The sequence below is a fragment of the Clupea harengus genome, chromosome 7 (assembly GCF_900700415.2).
Source record: "Clupea harengus chromosome 7, Ch_v2.0.2, whole genome shotgun sequence".
NCBI classification, from domain to species: domain Eukaryota; kingdom Metazoa; phylum Chordata; class Actinopteri; order Clupeiformes; family Clupeidae; genus Clupea; species Clupea harengus.
Genome location: NC_045158.1, coordinates 10830234 through 10854052, shown reverse-complemented (window position 1 = coordinate 10854052; position 23819 = coordinate 10830234). Strand labels below are relative to the sequence as shown.

The following is a 23819-nucleotide window of genomic DNA, read 5'->3' as shown; positions in this document are numbered from 1 at the left end:
TGGTTAAGTGGTGGCTAAAAGTGTGAAGCTAAGGTTTACCTTGCTGTTTGGCGGCCACTTCACAAGACACGCTGGGCACATCGCAGTAGAGCCCTGTCCATCCGCTCTGACACTCACAGCTGTAGGTGGTGCCAGTCTGCCAACACTTGCCCCCGTTCTTACATGGCGAGGAGTCGCACCAACGCACCAGGTTCTACAAGCGTTAAAAACATACAATTGTATCTTAATGACTACTTAAGTCATGGACGATTCATCAGTTGTGACAACACCACACTACAATCAGGAGTGTGTTTCCTCCAAACAAATCGTTGTGCACAACAGTGGATTTAAAGTACACCGTAAGTATGGAATTAATGGACGACAGTTAACAAAACCATTAAATGAATGGTGCACATGAATAGTCAGTCAATAGTCAGTCAATGTCTGTGAACAACCACAGCACAACTGCTACTCTAGGCGGATGGACTGCAGATTGAAGGGAATGGTGAAAGGCCTCTTTACCTGGCAGTTCAGTCCAGTGTAGCCTTGGGGGCAAGTACACTTGTAGGTGCCATAGCTGTCCTGACAGGTGCCCCCATTCAGACAGGGCTTGGAGTCGCACTCATTGATGTCATGCTGGCAGTAGCTGCCAGTGAAGCCTGGTGGGCACAGGCAGGTGAAGGTGTTGATTCCATCCACACATGTGCCTCCATTGAAGCAGGAACTAGAATAAAAATATAAGCAGAAATAGGAAAAAATGTAATTATACATTCTGTTGATTTGTAGAGCACATACTGACATAATTAACAGTTGCTTCTGTGCTCAAATGAACAGTGCTTTGCAGTATTAAGGTTGACAGCCTATGGTCGTGGTGCAGATGTCAACCAAAGGGGGCGCCAGTGGACCAGGAAAAAATGTAAAGCCATTTGTCTTGTAACACATGGAATAGTTTTCTCGTCAAGCACAGAATAGGTGGAAAGTCAGGTTCAGACAGGAAAGGGCTTTGGCCAACCCAGCTGTGACTTCACTCATCAGGAGAGTGGCGGTGGCCTTCCCCATCCAGGACCTGGAGCTTTCTTTGACCAAGCGAGCGCTGCGGTAGGAGGGGTGCAGCCTGAACTTTGACGCCGTAGCGCTGTCTCACCTCTCGGTGCAGTCGGGCGTGTTGTTTTCGCAGTGTATTCCGCTGAAGCCCGGTGGGCACGTGCACGTGTAGCTGTCCACAAAGTCGGTGCAGTTGGCGCCGTTCTTGCAGGGGTTGCTCTCACACTCGTTGATGTCCTCCTCGCACCTGATGCCACGGAAGCCCGGCTCGCATGTGCAGACGAAGCTGTTCACTCCGTCTCTGCAGACGCCACCGTTGCTGCATGGGTCTAGTGGGAGGGAGACAGAGAGGTTAAGCTGTGTCCCAACAAGGTGACAGAGAAGAGGGATAAGGAATGATGGTTGGGAAATGGAGTTCTGGGGCTTACTGGGCTTGCAATCGTTGATGTCCGTCTCACAGTCGCGTCCAGTGAAGCCTGGTTTGCAGCTGCACTGGTAGCTGCCAATGGTGTTTTGGCAGGAGGCTCCGTTCTTACAGGGACTCTTCACACATTCATTTATGTCAATCTCACAGGTCTGACCTAGAAAGACAGACAAAGGGGTTAACATTCATCCAAAGGGCTTCCTTTTTTTTTATATAAAAAAAAATGTCAAGTGTGCAGCGCTATGATTACGTCACACAGACCTTGCCAGCCTCTGGGACAGACACAGGAGAAGCTCTCGTAGTCCTCCGACTCGCGGCACTCGCCCCCGTTCTTGCAGGGTTTGGGCGCGCAGGGCTCCAACAAGGTCTCACAGTTTTCCCCTGGGAAGGAGAGGAGGACAGTCAATAAGGATGCGCAGGCATGCAACACGGGCCGGAATAATAACAAGTCACTAAGACTGTTCCGCTCACTGGATGCAAGCAAGGTTTAATTAGGGGAGACTGTCTTTTTTCAGACTTTACTGATTAATGACTGACTGATAACTGATATATTTTGAGAAAGAGAGCAAGCAGTTTGCCTCTTCCCAGACATTTCCCTATCTGTTTCCATGACATCCAGGCTCAGGCAGGAAGCAGGGCTGAACTTCCTGCCATTGTGCAGTCATTTGCTTTTCTGTGAGAATGGAAGTGGGGAAACAGGAAATGTGTCAGGGCTACTGTTCCCACCCTGTACCCTGCGAGAGGGCTGTTATTATAACTGGGCCAAACCTTGTGGATTTTTCCAGAAAGACCACTCGAGAGGACAGATTTTAGGCATTTTAAGCCAGAGAGCTGCTCATCACTATCTGTTTTCTAAAATAATACAACGAAGGGGGAGTGTTGGGCTTTTGTGGGCTTTCAGGACAGAGTTTTCCTACAAGGTTATCAGAAACACTTCTCTCTAAGGGAGAGTGGGCGGTAGGAAGGGGGTGCAAAATCAACAAATGATGAGCTCTCTGTGAAGGAGGAAGCCTTGCTGCTTAACCTCATCAACAACATCGGCTTCCAGAGCCGTGTTTTCCCCCTCAAAGTGTCCTTGCCCACAGCTGAGGGGACGTGGTGAGAACATGCCAGAAACGAGACAGACACTTCAAAAACCAAAACACACATACATGGCAACTGATGTAGTAGGGTGCAACAACATTTTTCCATGGAGACCAAAAAAGAAAAGAAAACCCTGTTTTCATACCAGTGTAAGGCAGTAGGCAGTTGCATTTGTAGCCAGCGACATCATCAATACAGACGCCTTGGTTGAGGCATGGGTTGGAGGCACACTCGTTAATGTTAGTTTGGCAGTTAGGACCTACAAAGCAGAGGTTAACACACAAAAAAAACAACACAAATGGTCAGGTGAGGTTAGGGCCAGGGTCAGGATATGGTCACACTGCTGGACAGGAGCATGAGCACGGAGCACCACTGACCGCTGAAGCCAGCCCGGCAGGTGCAGTAGTAGCCGCTGGTCATGTCACGGCAGCTGCCTCCGTTCATGCAGGGGTTGGAGTCGCACTCGTTGTTGTTTACGTCGCAGTTGGCGCCGCTCCAGCCATTGTCACAGATGCAGTTGTAGCTGTAGACAAAATGAATGCCGTTTCAAACATCTAGCAGCATGTAGCCAAACTTGAGTATTCAAATATTCTCCAGTGAATAACATTCAGTAAAACTCTGTGGAATAGTTAAACTGGATTGGTTATTTGAGACATTTTGTGGTCTATTCATTCTGAATAACAAAACAATGAACTGTCTGCCAAGTGGCTCGCATATTCAGTCAATGTTTGCTTTATTGTTAGCTGTAGTGTTCAGATGGACTACAGCCACAGCTAGTGAGTTAATGTTACAGCAGCAATAAAACCACATCAAGTTAATTCACACATATATCTCCAGACCATTTAGGTCTCTTTATATGATATGACCCCCAACGTACCCATTGACCTGGTCTTCACAGTGGCCATGGATGCAAGGGTTGCTTAGGCACTCATTGATCTGGGACCGACAGGTAGGGTCCTGGAAGCCTTCACGACACTGGCAGGTGAAGCGATTGATCCCATCCACACAAGTGCCCCCATTATGGCACGGGTTGCTCAGACACTCATCAATGTTGATGTTACACATTGTTCCTGCGAAGAAATGTTAAACAAAAATGTTGGCTCTTCTCTATGCTACAGTTTAGTCCTAGTCTGACAGACCACCCCTTTCCTTCATTGAAGTAAATGTACATTTTGTTGAACACACAGTGAATACTGAACAACACAGCCTCTTCTATTCACTATGGCTGCACTTCTACGATATTTAGGGTTTAGGATTCCTTTCAAACTCCCACTTGCTGCGACAAACACCATTCAACTGTAGACACTGTTCACATGCAGGGATGGTTTCAATTGTCTTTTCAGTGATGGCCAACTACACCCAGCTCCCCGGCTCCCTTTTTTCTAACCCTCCCTTTTAAAAGATTGGCTTTCAAAATCTTTCACAAAATCTTTTCTCCCGTTTGAGTCCCAGATGTTCCGATCCCCTTTCAGCTGAATGAGGACTGAGAGGTGGCTTGTGTGTCCGTGCCACAGGCTGGGGACTGGCTAGGGATTGTGCCTCAGTGTGTGAGTGTGTACTCATGTAAACCGACACCCGGTCTGAAGGGGGGGTAGAGAACGCTCGCTGGCCAGCTGTCTTCCCCCACACCCTCCTTTGTCTCCGCTCCCACCTGCCTAACCCTTTCCTACCTGTGCGGAGGCGTTCTCGGGGCCCGCCCAGCCAGCACAAGAAACCTTTGCCTATACCGACACGGCGTCCTGTTGCACTCTTTCATGTGTTCATTAATCAGGTTACTCCTGGCTTACGGTTTTTATTATGCTTACCAACCCACAATTTCTTTTCTCAAACACTGGAAAGGTTTTCTTACCTGTGTAGCCTGGCTTGCACGTGCACTCGTAGCCGTTGATCTTGTCGATGCACGTCCCGTAGTCACACGGGTTGCTTTTGCAGTCGTCCACGTCGATTTCACAGTTGATACCTGTGGAATCATCCATTGGGTTTGAGCCTACAGTTCCTTACTTGCATTCGGTCTCACACAACACAACTGGTGTATTATATATGATTGCGGAATGAGCGAGAGATAACATTAAGTCACCATTGCAGCTCAATAATAGTAGTATGTTGGTTTAAAAGTCCATAATATACAAATGAGAACATTCAAAGAGCTGTTAAAGCGCCTTGAGACAATTGTTTTGTTATGGCGCTATATAGATAAAATTGAATTGAATTGAATTGAATTGAATTGAAAACCAGTTAGCTGCACCAAGCTTAGCCTTTGCTTTGTTAGCAAACACTCCACTTTGAATCACTTCTGAATGGAGTGCCCACATGGCCACGCTAGCCAAAGCATTTACCTGAGGTGCCCTTGGGGCAGAGGCAGCGGTATGAATTGACGCTGTCCTGACAGGTGCCTCCGTTTTGGCATGGCTGGCTGAGGCATTCGTTGATGTTGGTCTCACACAGGCGCCCGGTGTAACCCGGCTTGCACTGGCAGCTGAAGGTGGCCAGGCCGTCCTTACAGGTGCCGTAGTGGCAGGGGTTGGATGCACACTCGTCAATATCAAGCTCGCAGTGCTGTCCAGTGTAACCTGAGAGAACACACAGACACCATCATGATGGGAACCTGGCAATAATGCCAACCACTGATAAAACAGACTTTTGAGATTCTGAGATTCAGTGAGTAGTGAAGGGAGACACACTCAGTACTTGTAAAAGCAACTGGCTGGTATTTGTCGAATAATTCTGTCCAAAATGTATTTATTATCCACAGTGTAGAGAATGCAGATGTAAAGAAGTTCTGGCATTGTCTGGCATCAGTGGTTCCTTTGTATACATCATAGGTATTCAGTCAATATACATTTTACATCATCTGCACAGACACATTTTATACTATTGTATAGTATATTGTTGTTGCTTGTTGCTTTTGAGCCACCACAGTGCCTGGGCATGGATGTAGTATGGTGATATCGTTTGGTGTTCATACCTTCAGTGCATTCACATGCGTACTTGTTGGGCCCATCGGTGCACTTGCCGCCATTCTTGCACGGTGTGCTGGCACACTCATCTGCGTCCACCTGGCACTGACTCCCACTGAATCCTGGGAAGAGGAGGGTGAGAAACACAGGCAGTGTGAGGTGGGGCTGTGTGGGGCTGTGAGGGGAGTGTGTCCCCCCCCTTCTCTCTGCTGCTGCTTCTTCTCCCTCTAGCAAACCTGCCATTCCTTCAGTCATCTCCACACATCGCCGCCATTACAGAGCCTGTGTGAGCATTTGGGAAAGCAGGAGGAGGAAGAGGGGGGTTCGGGGTTGGGTGGGGGGGGATCTGCCACCCTGCATTCATTGACACCTCAGCCCCCTCTGCCACCCCCAACCCTATTCCTTCCCTTTCAAACCTCCTTTCAGCAGGAGCCTATAAGGGATGGGGTGGGGGGGGAGCCGTTAGATGGGGGGTTGGGGGTCCTTCAGGGGCCCTCCTCAGGCCATAGCCCCGGGCCAGACAAAAGCTGTGCTGTCTGCCCAGTGCAGCACTCGAGCCGCGCCGGTTGCTGCTTGCTTTTGTTCTTCCCGAAACATTTTCCATCACAATGGGGGAATTCGCCCAGCCTGCCTTCATCCTACTCGCAGACTGCCCTGGCACAAAAGGGCCCCGTCTGACCTAGCGACCCCTTCCATTCACTGCCATCATCATTCAGAGTTACCCAGCAGGACCTCTCTCTTCCCCAGTTATTCTAATCTCCTCTAACCACGTCTGCTGCCTGCCACTGCACTCCCAGCACAGGCCAGCACAATACACAAATAAAAAAAAGTCATGTATCTGTTACTACATGCAGACCAAAACTACTCTTTTATTATTTTTCAGTCTGTTATAGATTTGTTTAGAATTGTGCTGCTGATTTTAAAGGAGCACTAACACTACTGCACTGTTTCCCCCCATCTTTGAATAGAATAAGACAGGGCAGAGCTGGGTAAATGATGGTCTTCCATCTAACCCTATACACAGTTCCCCTGTCTTTCTGTCCATCTGTGTTAGCCCTCCTGACCCATTGGGACTTTCTGCACCGGTGCTGCTGCTGCTGTTGTTGTACATTTCAAAAAATCCCCACCGTGGTTGCCGTGGAGACCACTGTGTACATAAATGAATGGCGCCCCGGGGCTGACATGGTTTCCAAAGGGACTAATTTACATCTCAAGGAGAACTGGGGGGCCTGATGCTTCACCACACATACACACACACACCTTTTGAGTACAGCCTACAGGGCCCGCAGATCTCCAAATGCTCTTGGATTTTAAGCCCCCAACCGGGCACACTCTCTTTCTTCCCCCCACCACTTGCCAAACCAGAGTAGCTTTTCAGCCGTAAAGCCCTGTGCTGCCTCACGCCCGGCGTGCTCATTCCTCCATATCCTGAGATGAAATGAGATGCCGTTTGTCTTTTGTGAGGGGGGCACCTTTAAGCTGTCCCTTTTTACATGCTCCTCTCCGCCCCTGTGGCTCCCTTTTACTGGCGCCAAGAAGAGGGGGAAGAAACGAGAAAGAAAACCCCACAAAAACAAACGTTTGGCGGGAAAACTCGTTGGATTCCAGAGGCACCCCGTGTAAAAAAAACACCACAAAGGCCTCCAGGGGCCATGGTCACCTTAGCATCTCACCAGTGGAATCCCTTTATACCCTTAAACTTGATTAAAAACATTTAAATGAATCTATATACAGCTACTGACCCTACTTAACACCACAACAACATAAGGAATGTAAAAAGTGTTGTGATTCAGTAGGCAGCTGGGATTTGTCTATTATTTCTGTTAAAGATCTGTTTATTTCTCCACAGTTTAGAAAATGCAGATCTAAAGAAAGAAAAACGTTCAGGCGAAATACTAACTATGTGAATATGAATTGTCTGGCATCAGTGGTTCCTTTGAATACATCATAGATATTCAGTCAATATAAATTTGACATCATCTGCACCTTTTTAAGGTGTATTTTTGTTGCTTTTCATAAAATCCTCCAAAATTCAAAACAGTTGTGCACACGCGTGTGTATAAGTGTGTGAGTTGCATTTAGATGTGCACTCTGGCTGAAATAACTTCTAAAAAAGCTCTCTTATGGATTTCCCCCGGCCGTCCTGCCTCTGCCTCCTTAAGCTCGCCTGGAGGTGAGGATTTACTGCACCCCTACAGCCCTGTCCTGGAGGGGGAGATCGACCCCCGCATACACTCACCTGTGGGGCACTGGCACTCAAAGCTGTTGATCTTGTCGATGCACTTCCCATTGTTCAGGCAGGGTGCGCTGGCACACTCGTTGGTATCGACCTGGCAGTAGATTCCCTCATAGCCTGCCAATTAACACAGAGAATCATCTTCAGCATTATAAAGGACAGAGGCAAATCAATCCGGAAAGCTTTTGTTTACCCGGCCAGATTGTTTGGGTTGATGAGTGAATTACTAGCACATGCATATAACATGAGCTTTAGATGGGTGTTGTTTTACGGACCAATTAGCGTGAAGAGTCATCCTCAGCATTATTATGGACAACAGAAATCAATCCAAAGCTTTGTACTCTCGCCAAGTTGTTTGGGTTGATTTGTAAATTATAAACATATACAAATTACACAGGCTAGTTTGGGGTTACTTCTCTGAACAAAAGATGCTAACTGATGAAGCATTGTCCAAGAATGGAGGCATGTCACTGTGTATATTTAAATGTGCTAACGGCTGTGCTAAACTACTTAAGTGAACTATTGACTAACACCTTACTGCTTGATGGGGCCTGTACCTGGCATGCAGATGCATTTGAAGCCTCCAATTTGGTCCAGGCAGGTGGCATCGTTCTGGCAAGGGTTGGACATGCACTCGTTGACATCGAGTTCACAGCGGGCACCCACATAGCCTGCGGGGCATTTGCACTGAAACGAGCCCTTGGTGTTAATGCACTTCCCTCCGTGCTCACAAGGGTTGGCACCTGCAGAGTAACACAAAGTCATCATCAGACATATGATCGAAACCAGTGGTCATATAACCTCAGTGGACGTTTTCCCATTCAAATGCTTTATAAAGGTGCCATGGAAGGATTCTTGCCTAGCGAGCACTCGTCAATGTCCTGATCACAGGATGGACCAACGTAGCCTGTGGGGCATGTGCAGATGGCCTTGCCATTGACAGGGTTAGTGTCACAGTTGGACCCTTTCTGGCAAGGATTGCTTATGCAGGCATCCTCCAAATGGCAGAGCAGACCTGTATCAACACAAAGGCAACAACCTACGTCAACACTTACACTGTGCAACCTCTAGCCTCTATCTGAGTTCCCAAGTAATAGCAGAACAACAATAACATTCAATGCCTCTGTCTGTTTGTGGTATATGCTGGATGAGCTTGCAACTGACCCGTGCGACCATGAGGGCACTGGCAGTAGAAGGATGCCACACGGTCATGGCAGGTGGCACCCTTGGCACAGGCCGCATCTGCGCAGTCGTCGATGTTTTCGCTGCAGTCGTCTCCCGACCAGCCGTTCACGCACACGCAGTGGTAGCCGCCCATGGTGTTGAGGCAGGTGCCCCCGTTCTGGCAGGCGTTTGGCATCAGGTCACATTCGTTGACGTCCTCCAGGCAGAACTGACCTGTAAAGTGCAGAGCAACGGAGCATCTTAGCAGAGCTCACCTATGCAAACCTGCTCTCCAATGATGAATCAGATACTACTATATGCTTCACGAGAGATACAATTAAAGTTAGAACACTGGTATGTGGTCCTCAATGGCAAATCACAGGATCCAACAAATGATGTCTCCTAATAATACTGTAGTTTAAAAAATTCTCTTCTAGCTATAGGTGTAAGATACATAAACTAATTCCAGATGAATTAAGAATGTCTCCGCCATATGTTTGTATGCTATTAGATATTTACTTGAGATACACACACAGCACTGGATGCATGACTGTACGTTACCTGTCCACTCAGGTTTGCATCGGCAGTTGTAAGTGTTCACTCCGTCCACACACACACCATTATTTTCACACCGGTGTTCTGGGCAGTCATTGATGTTGTGTTCACAGTTCTGTCCATTGAAACCTGAAGGGAACAATGATAGAAAAAAAAAAAAAAATGTATATTTTAGTGACACTAGTCATTAAACACAACTCAACCTGGAACAAGGGGTCATAATTCATATATCAAAAACTTCATATTCATTTCTACTGGAATATCGTTATGAGACATGAAAAAGGAAGGGGCATATCTTCATTAGGGCTAAAAAGAATACACATAGCTTGTCTGTTATCAGTTTTCTTTAATTTTCCGGTTACAGTTGGCCTCAGTTGCATTAAGGACAGCAAACCTAACTGACACTGACCGAAGCTTCCGCTCATCCCTGACTGAAGCAGAGCGGCTGCTGCTAGTTGTAGCATGAGTCAGGGAGAGGGAGGAAGAGAGAGAGAAAGAAAGAGACAGAGAGAGAGTGAGAGAGAGAGAGCGAGAGAGGGAGGCAGAGAGGAGACAGGAAGTTGTGGTGAGCTGGAGTAGGTCAGAGAGGCCACTGGGACGGATTTCTGTCCGCCATTTTTAAATCACAGTAACCATGGACAGGAGACCATTTTGAAAAACTCAACCCAGGAAAGCACACATCCAGACTGAGGATGTTGTCCTTCGACCGTTTCCTCACGATAAGCACAAATGTTTTCCTGTGCTCTGGTACACAATCTCACACATACACAGACGTGCAGATACTCACAGATGCAAATACACACACACTGCATCACGTTTACATTGGCTCTGTGCTTAAAGACATGAAAAACATTTCTCATTCATTCAGATGCTCTACTCTACAAGCTACATTGTCCTGTGTGTGTCCATATTCCAGTCAGGAAATATTTGTCAAGATGCTATGCCTTCTGCATGTCATTCTTTTTTTGTTAAAATATTTTCGAAGTTGTACAGACAGGTATCCTGTAGTACTGGATCAGCTTGGCCTGGACTATTTTATTTGATGTGTTCTCTACTGTATTGTGGATGTCTTTGGTTCAGATGGGCAGAGGTTTTTTGAGTGTTTACATCCATACAACAAAATATTAATACCTGGCAGGCAAGTGCACTGGTAGGTGGTCTCTCCTTTCTGTACGCAGGTGCCCCCGTTGTTGCAGGGCGAGGGATTGCAGGGCATGTAGAGGATCTCGCAATGCTTGCCAGTGTACTCCAGCAGGCATCGGCAGTGGTAGGTGCCCACCTCGTTGACACAAGTGCCGCCATTCTTGCAGATCGTGGGATTCTGGGTGCACTCGTTGACATCCTGCTTGCAGGTCTGCCCGTAGAAGGTAGGCGGACAGTCGCACAGGTAATGGGACTCAAAGGCTCTGCAGGTACCGCTGTTGGCACATGGGTTTGAGGCACAGGGATCTGCCTGCTGGCATGTTTTACCTTGACAAGACATGTACAAGAAAAATACATTTACCATCATGTCTGGAGTCTGACTACAATGTTGTGAATTCCTGCACCACACTATTAGAGGGCCCACGACTAAACAGCTTTAATGAATCACAAGTAAGCAAAACTGTGGCGGATGTTCCATCTTGTGTTTTTAAGTTGACTGAATTTAGATGTGGGTAACTGTGCAACAAAACATTACATGACAGCAATCTCTGCGTGGCACTGATAGACCTGCATTCTCCGATAGTCTCACCTGACCAGCCAGGACGGCATCTGCAGCGGTAGTCTCTGGTGTTGATGAGCTCACAGGTGCCTCCATTTCGGCAAGGAGAGGTCAAGCACACGTTGTCCGTCGGCGTCAGGCAAAGCTTGTCCATGAAGCCTGGGCGGCAATCGCAGACACTCTCGAACCGGTTGTCGCGGGCAGCCACTCGGCACGTGCCGCCATTTTCGCAGGGGCTGTAGAAACAAGGGTTGTGGTGCTGACATCTTGATCCCAGGTATTTCTCCGGACACCTTGAAAGATTAAACACAAAGGAGAGAGAGATAGAGAGAGGTGAAACACGGAATCGGCCCCAGTTTATGCCCAGACACTCAAGGAGGAATGCAAGTCAGATGTTGTTATTTAGAGAGAGAGAGAGAGAAAAAAAAAGATTAATTTTAGAGTAGAAAAAGAACACTATGTGTCTGTCTCTCTCATTCTCTCTCTACACTAATGGTTCATTACTCAGCATTGTGCCCCACTTTTTAAACAAATGAGGTAGAAAGAACAGGGGCAGCTGTTGAGGGGCCTGCAAAGGCATGGTGCCCTTTGTGCTTCATAGGCACCAGCCTGCTGCCTCCTTCTGATATCACACACTGCTGAATCATAACTCATAGTGCTTTACATCGTTTCCCAAAAATGAGTCAGAACAAGCAGACGGGCTTGAGCGGGAGTGAAGTTCCATAGGGTCGAATCTTCCATATCTCCAAAGATTGCGACAATACAAAAAAACCAGTGGAATTGGTGTCATTTTTAATCCATTTAAGAGGGACAGTTTTCCCAGGGTGTGAACGCCTCAGTGCACATGGCAGTCTTTCATATGGCATTACTGCTATGGACCAGCTTGCATTGTTCCTCTGAAACCATATGACCACTGCATAACGCATGTCAAGATGGATTACATAATGTGCTCAGTCAGCAAAAGCAAAGTTCTCAAAATGTTTTGGATTCCAAACAGTGACCGCTTCAGTCAGTCTTTCAAAATCAACAACACAGAAGTTCAATAGGAGTGAACTGAGGAAAGATGGGGAAGGCAACGCATTCAAATAGTGGGTTCAAAATCAGAGCATATTAAGAAGAGATTCCACGTAGGTCCATCACATCAGGATAAAGGAGCCTCTTGTGGCATAACAAGATAAAATGCATACTGCCTCGAAGTTACATCTTGAGTACTACTACTTCTCCTACTTAGATTATTTCAATAACCCCCCTCCCATCAGACTTTTTCGAATGCTATGTTGTACTGACCACAAAGATCACGTAGGCCACCACATGGTGGGACAAATGGCTTTTGGGGTACAAATGGTAAAATAATAAGAATGCAACCAAACAACAACTAAACAGCCTAATCACCTGATCTGGTGCTAAGCATTTGGTCTTTCACACTCTGGCAAGGATGGTTTGGTCATCAATACAGCATTTTAACAGTCTAAGACATAGCATCATGATTAGTGACACATGTCTGCCACACAATGTGCCATTAAGGTGGTCAACCCCCGATCGTTACCAAAAAAAGCACTCCCTGAAGGTCTCAGTAGAGGGCAATAGCCAGGCCAGAGTGAATGGTGCTTTTTACGCCGTCTCTCCAGAGATTAAGATGCTTAATCATTCAGAGCAGGAAAAGAAAACACTACCGGGGCTTGCTGGGGGAGGGATTTTGTGTGTGTGTGTGTGTGTGTGTGTGTGTGTGTGTGGGGGGGGGGGGGGGGGGGGTCACGACAAAAGCTTGTGAGGGGGTAGGGGGTAGAAATGGTACCCCTTTTTCTTCCCACAATACTAAACTTCCTCTTATTGTCCTCCAGCCATTCCTACACTTGGCTGGAAATTGACTGAACCAACCACCAGCACCTTAAACTGTGGGTGCCAACTGCTAGGTCTCACAGACTGACTCACAAGAGTGTAACTACTGCATCCCTCCACATATACTGTTATCGGTCAAGGGTGCTAAAGTTAGCATTCATGCTATAATCACATTATCTATTCAGTATTAGCCTTTACCACTCTAATGAGAATAGCATTTTAAAACTGGGATTGGGGGTGAGGATAGGGTTGGGGGTTGGTGGTGGTGGTGGCTGGAGGGGAGACACAGGGGCCAAATGGGGTGGTGTGGCTGGGAGGCATGCCTGGACCTTACTCTAAAAAAGGGCCAGAGGGAGCAGGTGCGCATGTTAATGAGCGACTGGCAGCTGCTATCCATAGCACACTCCCTCTCTCTCCCCCCCCCCCTTCCAGCACACCCTGCCCTCCCTCCTCAAATAGACACACAAACACATACACACACTCTCTCTCACACACACACAATCAAGAGATGGGGTGTGTGTGGGGGAGTGTGTGGCAGCTGAAAGGCGTCCCCTGCCGCGGTGCAGCGTGGGGAGGCGGCATGAGTAGACCCATTGTTCCACGCGCCATTCAGGGCTGACTGCGGGTCGAGCGCCTCCAAGCTGATAGTTGTGCATTCAGCTGTTAAACCTCCTCTCCTCTCCTCTCCTCTCCTCTCCTCTTCTCTCTTTCTGCCACTCTCACTCTCCCTCCTCCTCTCTTTGACCCAATCCCTCTCCCCCATGCCTTTGGCTTTTCAGCTCACACTTCTAGCACGTTCTTCCATCTGAACATTTTTTCACTTTCAACATTTTGGATGGCATACCTCTATAGACCACTTCAATGGCATCCCCCACCCGACACTCCATTTTCACCTTGATTAAGTCTTCTCCCCTAACAAAGGCTCTCTTTTACTACGCCTTTTAAACTTCTCATTAGAAATTGTTTGTTGTTTAGTTATCTTATTCTTTAGTTATCGTTCTTTAGTTTATCTTATTCTATCTCGTTAAAAGGTGGGTATGTGTTTACTTTCTGATGCTTTGATCATTACATTGCCTATTGAGGGTATGTAGCATAGAGAACTGCAAAATAGTTTTAGAACCAGCAGTAGCTTTGAGATATCTGTAATAGAAAGCAAAATTAACGAAGGAAAAGGTTCCTGTTATCATATAGGTGAAAACAGCTAATTGTATGTGTTTAGAAGGAGGCATATGAATCCTAATAACTTCTCAGTTTTCAGTTTCTCTGTTTTTTTCAAGTTACTGATTTTGAGCTCATTTACCTTTTGATCCAAGGTTTTTTTTTTTTTTTTTTTAGAGTCTACTCATTTTAGTTTCCAAAATCATTTCCCACTACCATCCTGGGAACAAAGTACCCAATGTTTACTGTGCCTCCGTTACCTCAAAAGATGAAAGCAACCTTAATAACATTCCTGGAGGGATGGCTTTCACAGCAACCCCCTTTAATAACCCTTCATAAGAGCCAACAGACAAGAGGGGCCTGAAATAAAGGAAATTAGCCTGAGTTTTATGTCTCTAGGCCTGAAAGGTCTCTGTGAATCTGGTCCTTCTGTGGCAGAATGCTGCAATTTGTTTTGTTTTTTTCCTAAAAAAAAAAGTCTCCCCATCCTGTGCTGCACGTCTCAAAGCAGACAGCCTGCAAGCACATTTAACATCGCTGTGCGAGAAATCACACCAGCGAGAATGGGCTTGCGTCTGCCCCGGCCAGGCAAATAGTAACACTTCTCACGCTGGCATTAAAGGTAAACAGAGGAGGCAGGCAGCGCAGCCAGGCCCCTCGTGGTTCTTTCGGCAAGCAAGCAATAAGGTTGAGTCAACGCCAGCCTGCTGCCCAGAGAATGCCGCCAGTTTGCTCTCTCACTTGGCATACGACCTTCAAGTAATCCATTAGGGCCGAATTAGACTGAGAGAAACAGAGACACATTGGGGGACAACTGTAACAGCCAAAGCATTTAAAGGAATTCAAAAAAACATAAGAAGGGTGGTTTATAAACCAGTCTATATTTATAAGCACATAAAACCCAAGTGCTTATGACAGAGGTTCATCCATTCATACATTCATGAGATAACATGAGACAATGAAATTCTCTCAAATGTACCATCTCAACAGATGATGAACACCACAGCTTACCCCTAAAACCTAAGCCCTATTGTCGGTCATGATATCCTCATCATCAGGCCCACACTGTTTTCCACTGCGTCTTCCCTTTGTCCACCCCATTATACTGTTGGGAGTCCTCCCCTCAAAAGCCACCCGTAGCCCGTGGCAACAGGCTTGGCCCAGTGTAGTAATGTGTGCCTGGACACAGCAGATGTTTTTTTGACACCTGACCCATGGCCAGATGAGACACAGCCACCACCCCCACCCCGCCCAAGTCAGTCAGTCTGCCATCTGCCACCAACAAGTCACCAAATAAAGGGCCTCTTTGAGAGAAATGAGTCTGTCTCTCGCTCTCTCTCTCTCTCTCTCTCTCTCTCTGGGTTCCTCGCTCTGCTGTTATCTGATGGTGAGGTGACACAGGGGTCTGAGAGGACAAAGGAAAGGACCATCCTCAAGCTAAAAAGCCACTAAAGTCAAAGTATGAGATGCTATTTGCTTAAGTGTATACACATGCAACAGACACAAAGATAGAATCCTGTTAATGGATCTTTTCACCTAAACACAGAATGCGGGAGACTATTTGGTACTACATTAGTGTAGGCTTTTAGTTTTCTCCACCATCACCACTTTTAGTTTCCTCTCTCTCTCTCCTCAATACTTTTACAGCAAGGTCCTGGAGTTTAAGAAACCTCCAGGGGACTGGGCATGAACTTTCACAAAGAATTAAGACTGTCCTCCCTCTGCATGGAATCTCTTACAGAGGCCTGATACTGAGGCTCACATCTGTTTGTTTGCATTTGTCCCTTTCATGTGTTCCCCAAGATTGAATCCCAAATGGGGAACCATGTTCCACAAGGCCCCCCCCAGCCCTGAGGCCTCTTGCATCCTGTCTGGCCTGATGAGAACAGCTCCTGGTGGCTTTATGAGTCTGGGAACCAGGTAAGTGTTTTCAGGTGTTTAGGAATCGACTGCTTTTGTCTAGTATTGTGGACAAAGGGGGATAACAAGCATTTTTCTTCTCCCTTTAACTCTAATGACTCACTCCAACTGATCAATTTCAGGTGCTGCACCTCGGCTAGCTGGTTGGATTTTAAGCTAGCGGTGACAATCTGAGAAACTATCTGTTTATAAAAAGGTGAAAAGGGAATCCCTAGTTGATTTTACCTAAAGCTATGTCTTCGTATGGCTGTAACCGCATCTCCCAAAGCAACAAGACCAGCCACCAAAAACCTCCATTTTACCGTTTTATATTAAAAATGGATCGTTCAACTCAAAGAAAGATATGGTGGGACTAAAGGTTCCTCGTCTAGTAAACCTCCAAATCAAATGTAGCACATGTTCTGTAGCCAGGTCTTTAAGCAACACCTGCCACTTTAACACATGAACCCTCTTTTTACAGCTCAGTGGTCCGAGACGACACACACACACACACACACACGCAGCCTTACACAAACAAAGCAGGCTAACATTCCAGGCTTGCTACTGGTCAGGCATGACATGGTGGTGTACATTACAGAGCCCTTAGCTTTGATAAAGGCCTAAATAAAGGCAAAATGATTTTTCAAGCACAGTGTATAGTATGTGAACAGAGTTTAAATGTGCAATAGCTTGATATTTGCTCACTACAATCCACCTACAATCAATTCATTCATTGATGTTCCTTTTCATCCAGCTCCCAGTGTGCTTGCCAAGTGAGTGAGTAGCCAGCATCCTTTTTCTCAACCATGGGCTTTCTGTCCTCATATGATCGTAGACAGCACCTTCTCTTCCTCTGACTTCAGAAAGCTAATTTCCTGTCTCTCAAAGAAGAGGGAAGCAGAGCATACCTCACCTCCCCTCCACAACAAACAATGGTCCCATTGAGAGGCCATCCCCTGTTGCACATGGACTGACTTGATACTAAAGGGCTTTTACAGTAGTCCATCTTCACAAATGGCATTCAGCTTCAGGAGGATAAATGCACCTCATTTAGATAGTACGACTTCAAAGCCACTGACCGAAAAACAGACTTCCTAAGCTAAGGGTGAGAATATTTTGTGTTTATTACAGAACTTCAGAGCTTTCTCATGCAATCTCTTGTTACAGTGCATCATCCAGTAGTCAACGGCTCAAAAGCCAGACATCTACGTCTGGACAACATTATGAGTCTGTGACAGAGAAGGTCCTCCTATCCGTCCCTCAAGGCCGTGTCTCCTTGACATAGCCTGCAGCATTAATGTCACATGCCTTGCTGTATCAAGGAGTTTGACAGGCATAAAATTTGCTGAAGGGAAGCAGGTGAACTTTCCACCACTTGACATCTATCATCATCCTACATCTTGGGATAAGCCTCTTAAGTCCAACTGGCCAGTGTCAATCTAGCACCCTTGGAATCCATCCCTGCTTGCCTGGCCCAAGGCCCGGGAGACATGTCAGACTCGGTTGTTTGGCTTGGTACCCAGGGGCCATGGAGATAATCAATCCCTGGCTCTTGCTGCACCTCATTCTCAGCTGCAGATATGCAGGATGGCATCTGTGGCATGGCATGTAAAGTAGAGACAGCAATGTCCTTCACTACTACAGTACCAGGCTATTTCAGTGAGTTACTGAGTGGCAGCTGACACAAAGGCACCTCGCGTAAACAGAACTGTTTTTCAGGAGTCAGGAGAAGTGTGTCAAACCAGATGAACATCATGCTTAATTGGCTAATGTGTAAGACCAGCGCTTTCTACATTCCACTAACAAAGATTACTGAATGTGCGCCAGCACCGGAGTCATCTCTCTGTACTAAGGCTTACAATGATAACCAAGCACAAGGCCAAACATTCAAACTAAGCAGTCTCAAAGTGTAATCTTCACTACGAAACCCACCCTCAGTCGAAGATAGAACTGGATTTCTATCACTGCACAGTGACCTCAACACTTATGGGCAATTGGTCAACCACTGAGATTACCCAAATATCAGAAGGACGATATGAGGCTAGGGGAGCACAGCTTGTTGTCCTGAGAGCACATATGGTCAAACCGAATGTCACTCCCTAAAACATCAAAGAGCCCTGGCTGTTCAGGAGACGAGGTGTAATGCCTACTCTGTTTCTGCCTGGTCAGAGCACCATTGAGGTCATGTCCAGCTAGTTACAACTGCCACTTGTGACTTGGACATAGAAAGGCCTGCCTATTTTGGAGAGCAGAAATGGTCTTTTATGCTTTAAAAGCATTACAACCACATGATTTCACAGCCTTGGGATGAAGACCACTAACACCAGCAATGAAGGTGCAAGGGCCATCTAGGAAACATTTCACTTGCCACAGTTGTGTGTTGCTCTATAATTGTGGTTAACTGCCATTAGACAAAACCTATGCTGAAGTTGAGGTTATATTGAAAATAAATTAACTCAACACTGTTGTATAAATGTGTATAACCTCATGTGCCTGCCACCATTCCTTTTACTACAGGGATGTTGGCCCCACCTCAACCACAGAGGTATAACACGGTTAAAGTGCCAGTAATGAGAGGTCACAACAATACTGCCTGAGGAAACAACCAGTGGCCACATAACTGAGAGCTTAATGGTGGAGGAAGTCCAATGAAACGGGATCCCATATTTGGGGGGGACTTCAATCCAAGTGAGTGAGAAACATTTAAGAGGCAAATGTTAACTTCAAGTGACCAGAAATAGACCTGTGAGGACTATTATATATATATCAATGGAAAAGTGAGGTGATAACATCTGCTTAAACTAAAAATACCACTGCAGTTAGACCAATGTAAGCCTTAATCCTAATCACTGTGGCTCTGGAAAAAAAAGAGAGACACACGCTTATTGTTGAAGAGATGAACCATAAACAAAGACCAAAAAAAAATGATATTAAGATCCTTGCCAAAACGTTTCCAGACAAGCAGCTGGAGTTTTGGTCAGTCCTCTTTGTGACCAAGGAAACAAAAGATGAAAGAGTGTACAAAGAGTGTCATCGAGTGTCCCGACCGGACTCTCTGCTCATCGGATCTCCATGTTTAATTGAAAGAGTCTGAGGACATGCCGGCACAATGCGGGGCTTTGTGCCCTGACTGTGGCACGCTGGCTGCCAGTGGAGAATTAAGATGTGGCCTCCAGCCAGTGTGGCTCACTGCATTAGCTGTCCTGCCTCAGAGAAGCCAAAAGAACACGTCTAACCCATTTCAGCTTTTGTCTGTCCAGTCACATCTCTGCTTCTAGATTCACGTCGGTTTTTTTTTTTTTTTTAAAGAAAAACAGTAAAAGGAAAGAGCCCAGAAACTCTATCCGCAACAGGTCTTTGTTAGAAGACTATGGGGTTTTCTGTCACTATTAGAGGTACAGCAGGTGAAAAACAAGTCTAATCGTGAACTATAAACATTTTTTTTTTATCAAAGACACTGGTAAGGGCCTGAACAAATGTGCCAAGGTACAATTTTTTTGCCTCTCCCATTGCATATTGCCTGCAATTATGAAAACATCCAGTTTAATTACACTCTACTACCATCTGCCCTTCTAATGTAAATTGCAAGAGTGAATACCTATTGAAAACAGGACAAAACCCCAAGCCAGGGTTAGGGGTAAGGGGTGGGGGTCTGAGTATTCTGCGAAGCCTCACACAGATTAGTCACACAGAATTAATCTAGACTTGGGAACAATGGGCGTCGAGCTTCTGGCAAAGCCCAGCTGTCACTCCGTGAAAGAAAAGAGAAACAAGATTTAGGGCTTTGAACGTATCTGGGACTTCTGCTGCAGAAGTGGCTTGTATTCACCAACAGCAGGTCCAGAGGATGGGGAAAGAGAGTGACCTATGACCCTAAACGCCCATGCACACACACCCTCCACCCCCCCCCCCCCACATGCACAATCAACGGTCTAGCTGCTCATTCATTGGCTATGGCAAAGCTTTCTTTCGAAGAATGTGCATATGAAAGAAAGCAGAATTCAAAACACAATACAACTGGTTGCTGTGTTGGGGCAAACTTTAGCATGCAATTGTAAGCTGACCAGGCCAATTCATTCAAATTCTGATGTTTTTCTTTCAGTAGACTGAATTCACAGAATAAAATAAATCACAGTGTTCTTTGATATCTATCATTTTAAGAGGATTTCTGTTACTTTCTTGATTTCGGTTTGGACTTGTTTACTTACTTGCATTTCCCTCTGCCATTAGGGGTGGGCTCGCAGATGCCTCCACTCAAGCAAGAGTCGGGCCCAGTACATCCTTGCCCTGCAAACAAAAAACTGTTACATATCCACTCAACAACAAATACAACTTAAATATCAGTTCGGCAACTTCACAAAACTATTCATCCACACATTCAAATGAACTGCTGAGACCAAACGTCTTCAACAGAACAATAAAACATGTAAATGTGAAAGTAAGATGCATAAGCATTGTGATCACAAAACGATTTACACGGTTTTCCAGGTGACATTAGTTCTCAATCCGGCCAGGAGTGAGACTTTGGTGTGATTATTGACACCTTAAAGTGATGTTTGTGGGCAGTGGGACTTGACACCGTCCTGGTACATGCATTCTTCTGTCTGCAGCTGTTCCTAAGAATGTACTATATTTGGTAGATCCGCGGTGCGGCAAGACTATTTCTTTGACACTTGATTCAAACAAGTCTACACAAGTCTGCTTGCAGTTTTTACAAATAAATCCGTGATAAATGTCAAGAGCGAGTGAAGATTACAGCTTCAGTTAAAGGCCACTATCACGCAAAAAGGAAACGGTTGATGTTTGCGCACATTGGTTTCAATTAGTTTACAGGTTATTGCGGTCTTGACTAAGTTCATTAGAGATAGCTAGCATGTGTTGTGCACTGAAAACAGCAAATTCATCTCTTTCCGATCAACTGTTCTTTTAAGAGAACAGCATAGAATACACATATCCTACATAAACGATTCACGAAACCGAATCATGAAAGAAATGAACCGTTGTGTCACAAAAAAAACTGTAAATCTACAGCACATTCCCAGGAACGGTCTAATTGGATGCTCCGTGTTCCAATCTCAGGCAACAAGTGTTCGAGCGCACTATCATCAAAAGACCCTCGAATTCGCTTGAAATGACTTTCCATTCATTTTTTATAATTTTGTGGTGGTTAACTATTGAAGTTTTACCATACCTAAGTACCTTGTGGTACAACACGTCAACAAATGTATCAAACAAACAGGCAACGAAATAGTCCACAAAAGAATATGTAGCGTGCTCCTACCTTTCGTTAGAGCTACCAATACGAGTAGAGTGGTAAGTTTCACAAGAAACCGATGCATTCCTCCTCGTCAGGTTTAAAATTTCTCTTTAATTCCACGTAGGGTTAACATAGATCCAATATTATTTTTTCTTCACAAAAGTCCAGAAAACGTAGGAATAATACAAAAATGTGAACGTTTTGTGCCCACGAACTCCGTGCAGTGATGTGAACTCGTTGATTCTCCAACTGTGACTGTGACCCCCCCTACTCACATCTCCATTCTCTGCTCCGCGTCTAGGGGCGTACTCCTTCCGCACTACTACCTCTCCAAACTATTCATTTACTTCAGACAACTTTCTGAAGTGGCAGTGGGAAAAACACGCCCACTGCTTAAAAACTTATCTGACTTGTGTTTTAAGTGTGGGATATGCAAGGTAATAACTTTGGAGTCTTAATTGCAAAGTCAGTCAGGTATGAGGGAAAACTTAATTTCCAACATCTTTTCATGTCACTCTGTTTATAATAAAAAGTGTCATTGGGATGTCTTTGTGTGCCATTCCCCAGTTAAAGCACTTTCTCACTGGAAGCTGTGTAAACATCTAAAGGCACTTTGTAGAGTCTATAAGTCATTGTGTTTGACATTAATGCACAGTCTATGTGTAATGTACATTTGTAACGTGGTAGTTTGTTAAAGTTTGTTGTGCCTGGAGCAAATGCAAATGTATTTGCATAAATAGATATGATCTATGACATTAGACTTATCACACTCACACGCGCACAAACACACACACACACACACACACACAGAGAGAGAGAGAGAGAGAGAGAGAGAGAGAGACACACACACGCACAGTCACACAGTTCAAACCCATCAGATTGTTGCACTTCTACTGAAATAAAAAATACTACGTTTTCCACCAGAGCCCATTTTCTTCTGAGTAAGCCATGTCATTACAGCAAATTCCTGATCACAGATCCAGAAACTGATAAGATAACCAGTGACAATAGGCCATAAAAGTTAGCTTTACTAAAGCAGAAACATAATGGAGGCAAGATCCTATCACAGTTTCTCGAATCAGATAGATGTCATACAAACAATATCGTAATTGGTTCAACGTGAATAAGATCTATGTAATTTTACATCTTACATGTCTATTGCATCTATGTCAGTTCATTAAAGTTTGTATAGTTTGAATGTAGATTGTATCCTTAAAGGGAACTAGTATCCTGGAGCCATTGATGCACTGTTTTAATTCCAGTGATTTCTTTGACACTGTACCATTGAATCATTGCTATATTGCTGGCAGATTTAGACCCCGCACCACAGGGGGTGATATCTATTACATTGCCCATGTTTTGGCCAGACTGAGATCCCATGCCTGCTTTTGATAGACAATTCTCCCCTGAATATGCATCTGTTGCCTGTATTGTATTGCATTGTAGCAGACATCTCCCTGAATGATTCCCAAGCTGTCAGCACAGTCCCCAGTACATCCAGTGCTCTGTTGTGACTGCAACCATTTTTAGCAGGACATGAGAACTTCCCACAGGCCTCAAAGATCAGGGCAAAACATGTCTAACCCCTCTGGATTGAACATTTATTTCCTGCAACTCCATTTAGAACACTGATGTTGTGTTCTGTTTGTAAACGGCATAGAGGAAACACTGCTACATTTCTCTCAGATCTCACAGATGTCAGAGCCAGTGTACAGTTTGTCATGAAATATTTGACCTGTTTTTAAAATAAAATATACAATGCAGATAAGTGAGATACAGAGGTACAAGTGGAAACTAATATGGCATCGGTAGAACAACACAATCTCTGAAAAACTTCTGATCAGGGCTAGGTGGAAGCAGAGAGGGAGATTATGCAATGCAGCCACATCCTAGAACCTTTCAACGCACAAAAAACAACTGATGTACATCGCGTGGTAAAATATGAAATACTACACCAATAATAAGTTCAAAACAGGCCACTTTAAAAAGGTTTAACGGAAAATCCTTTTTTGTTTGATTTTTTTAGGTGTCCACACTGTTAAAAAATCTGGATCTGGCTTATCTTGCTAAACACAAACAAAACTCCTAAAATAGTCCCTATTTTCCAGGCTTCAGTGTAATTCTACCTTATTGGAAATATGTGTGGGCAGTATTTCCAGACATAACCTTTATGAAGTTCACAACCCATGACATCAGTACAGCTTGAGGTCAGAAATCAAGTTGTCATGATGGGTTATGTTCACTCTGAAGTTTTTATGTGTTTTACTCTGAGCACTGGACTGGATCACCATTCATTACCATCCTATGATGAATCCATGCATGAAAGTTGAGTGATTGCCATCAGTGATAGATATTTAAAATGGGTTGGGTGATGATTATAGCTCTATATGAAAGATGTTCATTCCTACCCTTTGTTTAGCTAATTTTCCCACCAGTTCCTCACTATTTTTGAAGCCTCCTATGTCCTCATGTACCCATGTCAAGGGTATTACAAAACCGAGAAAGCATGATCTTTTTTTCAA

General features: G+C 45.3%; 1 protein-coding gene and 2 non-coding genes across 3 annotated transcripts in view; all 3 read right to left on the bottom strand.

Moving 5' to 3' along the window:
• Positions 1-21623, bottom strand: part of notch1b (notch receptor 1b) — a 32681-nt gene extending 11058 nt beyond the window's left edge. The window contains exons 1-20 of the mRNA XM_031570484.2: positions 21322-21623; positions 20249-20327; positions 11175-11437; positions 10574-10912; positions 9449-9571; positions 8888-9121; positions 8583-8738; positions 8281-8466; positions 7727-7840; positions 5496-5609; positions 4867-5100; positions 4380-4490; positions 3408-3600; positions 2908-3053; positions 2676-2789; positions 1709-1828; positions 1452-1604; positions 1124-1352; positions 502-703; positions 40-193 (exon numbers count right to left, since the gene is read on the bottom strand). Coding sequence (XP_031426344.1) covers positions 40-193; positions 502-703; positions 1124-1352; positions 1452-1604; positions 1709-1828; positions 2676-2789; positions 2908-3053; positions 3408-3600; positions 4380-4490; positions 4867-5100; positions 5496-5609; positions 7727-7840; positions 8281-8466; positions 8583-8738; positions 8888-9121; positions 9449-9571; positions 10574-10912; positions 11175-11437; positions 20249-20327; positions 21322-21379 — 3322 coding nt within the window. The 5' untranslated portion in view covers positions 21380-21623. The remainder of the gene's footprint in view (positions 1-39; positions 194-501; positions 704-1123; positions 1353-1451; positions 1605-1708; positions 1829-2675; positions 2790-2907; positions 3054-3407; positions 3601-4379; positions 4491-4866; positions 5101-5495; positions 5610-7726; positions 7841-8280; positions 8467-8582; positions 8739-8887; positions 9122-9448; positions 9572-10573; positions 10913-11174; positions 11438-20248; positions 20328-21321) is intronic.
• On the bottom strand, positions 5321-5387 carry LOC116221222. Its single transcript, XR_004164068.1, has one exon. It is a non-coding gene; the product is annotated as a small nucleolar RNA SNORD42 (small nucleolar RNA).
• Positions 7407-7473, bottom strand: LOC116221223. Its single transcript, XR_004164069.1, has one exon. It is a non-coding gene; the product is annotated as a small nucleolar RNA SNORD42 (small nucleolar RNA).
• Positions 21624-23819: the final 2196 nt, after the last annotated feature.